Source organism: Sinocyclocheilus grahami, unplaced genomic scaffold (assembly GCF_001515645.1).
Source record: "Sinocyclocheilus grahami isolate Dianchi unplaced genomic scaffold, SAMN03320097.WGS_v1.1 scaffold94.1, whole genome shotgun sequence".
Lineage (NCBI taxonomy): Eukaryota > Metazoa > Chordata > Actinopteri > Cypriniformes > Cyprinidae > Sinocyclocheilus > Sinocyclocheilus grahami.
The window spans coordinates 2,467,737-2,476,646 of NW_015505273.1; the positions used below are offsets into that span (position 1 = coordinate 2,467,737).

Below are 8,910 nucleotides of genomic sequence, written 5' to 3' on the forward strand. Positions count from 1 at the left end.
CAAAGGAAGCAAAGTTTCCTTACTTTAGCAAAGGAAAACCAGTCTCCTCTTGGCTTATATCCAAATCCTCTGACATTCTTCTTTACAAATCCTTGTTTTGTACTTCTAATTAGTGACCGTTGTTTTGTTTTGATCTCTCCGCTGTGCTTCCGCATTCGTCACTTCTGAGCGGCGCATGCACAAAGCCGACCTCATACGTCATCCGCTCATAACTGCTTCCATGTACAACAGTGAGCAAGCTAGATTAAAGTGATTATTATGTTTTGAATATGGATATTTTTCTTACAAAAACGTATTGATTCGCTACAGGAGGCCTTTGTTCACCCCCCGGAGCCGTGTGAGACACTTTTTTTTATGGATGGGTGCTTTTTATTTCACTTTTTTTATTTTTATTTTTTATTTCACTGCAACACCCGCTGAGTGCAATGATAGAGCTTGGAATAGCCAGGACAATTTTTTATCTAACTCCGACTGGATTCGTCTGAAAGAAGAAAGTCATATACACCTAGGATGCCTCGGGGGTGAGTAAAACACAGCCTAATTTCCATTTTTGGGTGAACTAACCCTTTAATGAGTCATTCAGCCGATTCGCTCAACAACCATGTCACTGAATCATTAATTCAACTGATTCTTTCAACAACACTGAATCAATTAGAAATGAAACAAGGCTTTGTGTGAGTCAGTGCGTCATTCATTCAACCAATTCACTCAACAACACTGAATAATTCAGCATCGAAACAAGGCTGTGTTCCAGGTTTTTTTTTATGCCCTTCCCTCGCTAACTTTCCTCTGTCTCGTCGACTCGGATGTACGTCCTTGATTACATTGCACAAGTGGTTTCTATTAAGAATTTGTTTGATACAGCATTCTATAAGTATAAAGGTGTGCTTGGGCTGTTTTAAATATTTTTTTAAAGTAATTTAATATATTATAGAGTTGTTTGGGGTAGGGATAAATTAAACACAATCTTTGGTGACGTCACAATCGTGCTGCATTGTGGTCTATGGAGCAGCCTGAAGTGTACATATGAAGTAAACTTGCTGCCTCGGTCAAAATCGAGGGCTCAAGGGTCTGTCCATGTAAACTTCCCTCGTCCACTTCACGAAGTGGAACGCACTTCAAAATGGCATTGAGGATTCCCCCATTGAGGGGAAGTACTTAGGGAAGTTTGCAAGTGTCATTAACATTTAGTCATTTAGCAGACACTTTTATCCAAAGCGACTTACAAATGAGGACAATAGTTCAACGTTCATATACACTGTATATATATATATATATATATATACAGTGTATATGAACGTTGAACTATTGTCCTCATTTGTAAGTCGCTTTGGATAAAAGTGTCTGCTAAATGACTAAATGTTAATGACACTTGCAAACTTCCCTAAGTACTTCCCCTCAATGGGGGAATCCTCAATGCCATTTTGAAGTGCGTTCCACTTCGTGAAGTGGACGAGGGAAGTTTACATGGACAGACCCTTGAGCCCTCGATTTTGACCGAGGCAGCAAGTTTACTTCATATGTACACTTCAGGCTGCTCCATAGACCACAATGCAGCACGATTGTGACGTCACCAAAGATTGTGTTTAATTTATCCCTACCCCAAACAACTCTATAATATATTAAATTACTTTAAAAAAATATTTAAAACAGCCCAAGCACACCTTTATACTTATAGAATGCTGTATCAAACAAATTCTTAATAGAAACCACTTGTGCAATGTAATCAAGGACGTACATCCGAGTCGACGAGACAGAGGAAAGTTAGCGAGGGAAGGGCATAAAAAAAAACCTGGAACACAGCCTTGTTTCGATGCTGAATTATTCAGTGTTGTTGAGTGAATTGGTTGAATGAATGACGCACTGACTCACACAAAGCCTTGTTTCATTTCTAATTGATTCAGTGTTGTTGAAAGAATCAGTTGAATTAATGATTCAGTGACATGGTTGTTGAGCGAATCGGCTGAATGACTCATTAAAGGGTTAGTTCACCCAAAAATGGAAATTAGGCTGTGTTTTACTCACCCCCGAGGCATCCTAGGTGTATATGACTTTCTTCTTTCAGACGAATCCAGTCGGAGTTATATTAAAAATTGTCCTGGCTATTCCAAGCTCTATCATTGCACTCAGCGGGTGTTGCAGTGAAATAAAAAATAAAAATAAAAAAAGTGAAATAAAAAGCACCCATCCATAAAAAAAAGTGTCTCACACGGCTCCGGGGGGTGAACAAAGGCCTCCTGTAGCGAATCAATACGTTTTTGTAAGAAAAATATCCATATTCAAAACATAATAATCACTTTAATCTAGCTTGCTCACTGTTGTACATGGAAGCAGTTATGAGCGGATGACGTATGAGGTCGGCGTGGAGATGATAATAGCAGATATAGGTCAACAACAGCCTTGAGAGAGAGTTCTGACTCATGTGAACATATGTGTGTGATGTCAGCAGGGTTACAGCGTTGACAAGGTTATTTTCATTCAATGATATTCTCTTGTGCTCATCAGTTCTTGGCAGTGAATGTAGAAGTGCAGACGCCGTGTTCTTTCACTTACCAGCTGTGCTTTGTCAAATCTGCCTGAAAACAACACCGAGTGAATGCATCTAGTTTTAAGCATTGTATTATTGCTGAAAAAACAAGGACAGTTTCATATTTTAAGCAAAAAAAAGTATTCATATGTTCCTATGATGCAGAAAATTAACAGAGGACCTATGCTGTTATTCTCTGTAGGGTTGAAGTTAAAGTCCCGGAGCATCTGGTCATACAGAAGAACAACAGAAGATGTGGCCGTCGAGTGCAGAAGAACATGTGTCTGTCCCCGACTGATCCGTACTCGGGCATTCTCACTACCGGTAACACACACACACACACACACACACACTCACACACACACACACACACACACACACACACACACACTCACACACACACACACACACACACACACACACACACACACACACTCACTCACTCACTCACTCACACACACACACACACACACACACACAGATACATGATTTTAGTATAATTTATATGATTGATATTCTAGTGTTATTAATATTTTAAATGAGCTTTTAGTTGTTTTTATTTAACTTTTATAGAATATGGAGAACAATTCTGAAAAAAATTCTGAAAACTTGCAATGGAAAGCAATGAGATCTTTATAACAGTAAAAATGCATATAAATATCAGTTGTCACTCTATATCTCTCAGTAATATGATTTAATTAGATTATATTTTCAATTTTAGTGTTATATTTTGCAATTTTATGTTCTTTTTGTTCTTTTTTATATTACTATTTTGGTTTAATTTATTTTTATTTTAGCTTTAGTTCAGTTTTAGTTTTTATTTATTTCTTTTATTTCCAGTTAATCATTTTAGTGCTTATCTTATATATATATACATACATATATATACAGTGTTGGGGAAAGTTACTTTTAAAAGTAATGCATTACAATATCGCGTTACTCCATAAAAAAGTAACTAATTACGGTACTTAGTTACTACAGTGTATTTTTGGCTATTGCTACAAATATTCCCCAGCGACTTAAGCCTGCTTTTGTGCTGCAGGGTACAGGAACAGTTTACTGAAAGACAAAATAAAAATAAAAATGTGTTTTTTGTTGAGTATATCAGGCTTTTATCGCTCATATAGTCTGATATAATGAGATTATGAAGGAAAAAACAGCTAAACTTTATTCAGAGACTCAAACTGCAATTTAGTGCAGATGCTGATATTTCTATGATGCTTGTCATGTAAATCAATGAGATCTTTATAACAGTAGAGCAGATACTTACATAAAATGATCTAAATATCAGTCGCTGCTCGATATCTCCAGTAATCTGTCTCAGTGAGATGAGATTGAAATGCTCCAAACATATAATGCAGTGATTGAGAGCTGAAGAAATAACGCTCCTCAGAAGATGTGAGATGTTCTGGAGGCTTGTGAAGATCATTCCTCCGCTGAGGAACAGTGAAAGTAAAGCTTCTGGAAACAAACGCTCCTCAAAAGATCCTGAGGATCAGATTTGAGACTCTAAAACATGATTGATGGAGAATCAAGTAAAGCTGAGCTGCTTCAGTCCAGTAAGTGTTCATCTGGAGATATTACTACCTTTACTTGATAAAAATCAGTCAAGATTTGACACGAGAAAGACACGTGAAGCTGGACGTTTGTACAATTACACTAAAAGGCATGTCATTCAATCAGAAGGCATGGAGGCGATTGAGTGTGAAACAGGTTTATCAGCATCATGTTGATCATTTAGAGGCCTTAGAAATGTGTGTATCAAATATTAGGCTTTATAGAGTTAACATTCCCATAGCTGACTGTGTGATGAAACCCAAAATGGAAATCTGGAGACTATAAAGACTAATGACTAGTTTTAGTAGCAGAATGTTCTCTCAAATGTCTCAACAGATGATGTTTGCACTGATTGTTTGTCTCTCTGTATCTTGTTCAGTGTGTCCATCCAGAAGCTTCCTGAGAAGAGCTGCTACATCATCTATGAGTTCTGGCAGGACCGTATTTCCTGGATGAGGTGTGTGTGTGTGTGTGTGAGTGTGTGAGTGTGTGTGTGTGTGTGTGTGTGTGTGTGTGTGTGTGTGAGTGTGTGAGTGTGTGTGTGTGTGTGTGTGTGTGTGTGTGTGTGTGATGAGCAGTGTAATTTGGAGAGTTGGTTCAGGGGTCTTTGGAAATCAAATCCTAATCGAATCTATTTTTACGAACACAAGACAAGCACAGTCTAGTTTGAGGCTTCGTTCAGCCTCCTACTGCAGTCCTTCATTGGCACAAGCTCCTGCTGGGTCCTGCATCTGTTTGGGTACATGGATGGACAAGATTCTGTTCTGTTCACTACACCTACTCGCTGAAACCTGATTTTCTTGACTAAAGGAGAAATCTCCAAATAGATAAGGAGTGTTTCGGTTTGATGGTGTGCTGATATGTGAATGTGGCCGGTCTTGTGTTGATGTTCATTTTTGTGATGCCAGAAAACCGCGAAGAAAGAGTTCAGAAAGCGTCATTTGTGCAGTTTAGATGCAATAAATGCACTTTATGGCCTGGAGAAGAAGTTTTGAGCTCTGAAAGTCACAGTATGTTTTCATCAAGCTCTTACATTTTAAAATATCTAGTAAAATGTGATTCCTCAAGATGTAGCCTATTATTGTACACTATAGCATTCAAAAGTTTGGGTCAGAAATAAAATTAAATGAAATAAATGAATACTTTTAATCAGCAAGGATGTATTGTAAGTCGCTTTGGATAAAAGCGTCTGCTAAATGACTAAATGTAAATGTATTAAATTGATCAAAAGTGACAGTAAAGTTATAAAAATAAAAATAAAGTTATAAAAGATTTCTATTTCAAATAAATGCTAAATACAAATGCTGCTTTTTGAGGTTTCCATTCATAAAAGAATCCTAAAAAAATAAAAATTATCAAAGTTTTCGCAAAAATATTATGGAGCCACATTGATAATAATCAGCAAATCAGCATATTAGGATGATTTCTGAAGGATCATGTGACAATGAATGATGCAGAAAATTCAGCTTTGATCAGAGGGATAAATTACATTTTAATATATATTCACATAGAAAACACTTATTTTAAATTGTAAAATATTTCAAAATATTACTTTTTTCTGTATTATTGATCAAATAAATGCAGCCTTGGTTAGCCGAAGAGACTTCCTTCAAAAACATAAAAATTTTTAATTATTCCAAACATTTGAAAGATAATGTATGTCTTCATTATGATATCTAGATAAGTGTGTGTGTGTGTGTGCGTATGCACCTCTGTGTTCTCAGCCAGATTGTTGAGGGTCTAACGAGACTCATTTTAAATGAGCAGATGGCTCATCTAATAGCACACATTTCAGGAACACACACACGCTCATCTAGAAGATTTCCACGTGACATCTTGTGTTACTTAATCTCATTTGTGCCGCTTCACATGACGGCGTTGTGAAATACATATGTGGGCTCGTGTGTGGGTCTCATCTGCTCATTGTCTTCAAAGATACAGTTATCTAATTTAAGAAATAAATAATTTCAGAAATAAAAGTGTAAATTATAACTTGCCGTGAATAATACTGCAATGTAATTATCTCCTGTAGAGGGAGTGTGTGCTCTCGCCCGCTTTAATTGATGGTGTGTTTCCCCAATGAAGAAGAAAAAAGGTCTTTAAAAGTTTGGGATTTGTAAGATCTTTTTTAAATGTTTTTGAAGTTTCTTATTGCTCATCAAGGCTGCATTTATTTGATCAAAAATACAGTAAAAACAGTAATATTGTGAAATATTATTAATATTAATATAATTTATTCCTGTGATGCAAAGCTGAATTTTCAACATCATTACTCCTGTCACATGATGATTTGTTTCAGTGCACCTGATTGTAATGCATTTAATGAAATTCTTATGATGATGAAAATAGATTAACTCAGATTTCATACACAAGGAAAATGTATTTACTTATTTAAAGCTGAAATGTGTCACTTTTGCACCACTAGTGGCATCAAACTCAATATCAAAAATAACGATTGTTTCTAAACAAGCGTTCCTCACGTTTTTCGTTAATCCAACAGATAGATCAATAAGTCTGAGACTTAAAGGAATCGTTCGCCTATAAATGAAAACTAGCTGGCAATGTCCTCACCCTCAGGCCATCTGAGATGTAGATGAGTTTGTTTCTTCATCAGATTTGGAGAAATGTAGCATTACATCAGTGTCTCAGCAATGGATGCTCTGCTGTGAATGGGTGCCGTCAGAATGAGAGTCCAAACAGCTGATAAAAACATCACAATAATCCACAAGTAATCCACAGCACTCCAGTCCATCAGTTAACGACTTGTCCAAGCTGATGCTGGATGTGTTTCAGCTTTTGTCTTCTCCAGATGTTAACTGATGGACTGGAGTGCTGTGGATTATTGTGATGTTTTTATCAGCTGTTTGGACTCTCATTCTGACGGCACCCATTCACTGCAGAGCATCCATTGCTGAGACACTGATGCAATGCTACATTTCTCCAATGAAGAAACAAACAATCTATATCTGGGATTTTCACATTTTCATTTCTGGGTGAACTAGACGTAACTCAGAACTCTCAGAAATCTCTGAAAGAGCCGGAGTCTCATTTATAAACGTTGCATACGCACAAAATGGGCATAGAAATATGCGTACGCAATTTTCCACGCACATATCGAGATTTATAAAAAATAAATTTGGACAGACAATGCTATATACACTGCAATAAATACAGGCCTAAAAATAGCTAAAAGATATTCACCTTATCAGCAAAACTGCATACATTTGATTTGAATTGTTTAAAACAATTGAAATACTATTTGGCCAGTGGAAAAGAATGACATCAACTCCATTCTAAAATATTTATCTGGGAACTATTTTAAACAGTTTTGTTTTTATGGATATTTTGATATATTTATTCTAAAACATAACAAGGATACTGGATGATTTTTAGCAGTAAAAATTGTGTATGGCACAAATGGCATTTATAGTCCGTATCTCATATTTCCATAATGTCTTGTACCTTTGACGGTGTTAAACATGGTGTCACATGGATGGAATGTGCATGGAAATTATATGCAGATGAAGTTATGCATAGTAAAACTAGGTGTTGTAAACTCCATATATGGTGATTTCGGGGAGGAGACGGGATGGAGATGCACGTATGCACAATCTTCCCCTGAATGGGATTTATAATGGGATTTTTGGAGTTTTATAAATGAGACCCCTGGCTATTTTCATCTGGAGGATGTTGTTGATTATATCATCTCATACTGTGAGCTGGATTGTTTCTCCTGACGTCTGTCATCTCTCTCTGCAGTTATTTGCAGTCTGACGCCAGTAAGATGTTCCAGCGCTGCATCATAGACATGCAGGAGGATCCAGAGATCATCTCCACGATGCTCATGCCAGGTAAGAGCGTGTGGGCCACATCATTTATTAGTTTGCTTGTTTAAAGCTGAATGCGTCTGTCTCAGCCTGTAGGCAGAAGGAATTAAACACGAACCCTGGAGCCGAAAGCGCTGGCTGTTGATCTTTAATGAGAAGTTATGATGCTTCATCTCTCTAATATCTACCTGTTTGTTTCTCACAGCATCCTGGTGGATCATGACAAACAACTAACAGCAGCAAGAAAACACCCTTCACCGCCCACCGCTGAACCCCGATCTGAAACATCACCCCAGTGTGTCTTTGAATTAATAACTAGACCTAAAAAATCAGATGAATCATCTGTACGTGTGACACACACACCGTTTTTGTGTTGCATATTATTGATAACATCTGTCTGATAGTCCACTGAAAACAAAACATGTTACACAGGGTTGTGCATCATTCAGAACTGAATTCAGATGCTTTTACAAACAAGTTCTATTTCCTAAATTTGAATCGAATTTGCAAACAGGAAGCAAAAATGTTTGAATTCAGAGAAAATGTAAAGAAATTCATATAAATGCTGTAAAAGTATTTTAAATGATTTCATTATTTTGTTATGTTTAATTATTGAGCTATTTAAGTTTTGAATTTAGAGAAAAATTAAAGATATTTAATATGAATGCTGTAAAAGTATTTTAAATAATTTATTTCATTATTTTATTATGCTAAAATATTGAGTTATTTAAATTTTGAATTCAGAGAAAATGTAAAGAAATTAATATAAATTCTGTAAAATTATTTTACATTTATTTAATTATTTTCTTATATTTAATTGAGTTATTTAAAATTTTAATTCAGAGAAAATTCTAAGAAACTAATATAAATGCATTAAACATATTTTAAATAATTTCATTATTTTATTATATTTCATTATTCAATTTTAATAAAATAAAATGTATTTTATTAAAACAAAATTCATTTAATTGCACTTTAATTATTTAAGATATATCAATA

The 8,910-nt window shown here is 35.8% G+C and overlaps 1 protein-coding gene across 1 annotated transcript in view; it reads left to right on the forward strand.

Annotated features, from left to right (window-relative positions):
- Positions 1-8,488, forward strand: part of necab3 (N-terminal EF-hand calcium binding protein 3) — a 42,013-nt gene extending 33,525 nt beyond the window's left edge. The window contains exons 7-11 of the mRNA XM_016275484.1: positions 2,730-2,886; positions 3,819-3,850; positions 4,464-4,541; positions 7,844-7,935; positions 8,117-8,488. Coding sequence (XP_016130970.1) covers positions 2,730-2,886; positions 3,819-3,850; positions 4,464-4,541; positions 7,844-7,935; positions 8,117-8,145 — 388 coding nt within the window. The 3' untranslated portion in view covers positions 8,146-8,488. The remainder of the gene's footprint in view (positions 1-2,729; positions 2,887-3,818; positions 3,851-4,463; positions 4,542-7,843; positions 7,936-8,116) is intronic.
- Positions 8,489-8,910: the final 422 nt, after the last annotated feature.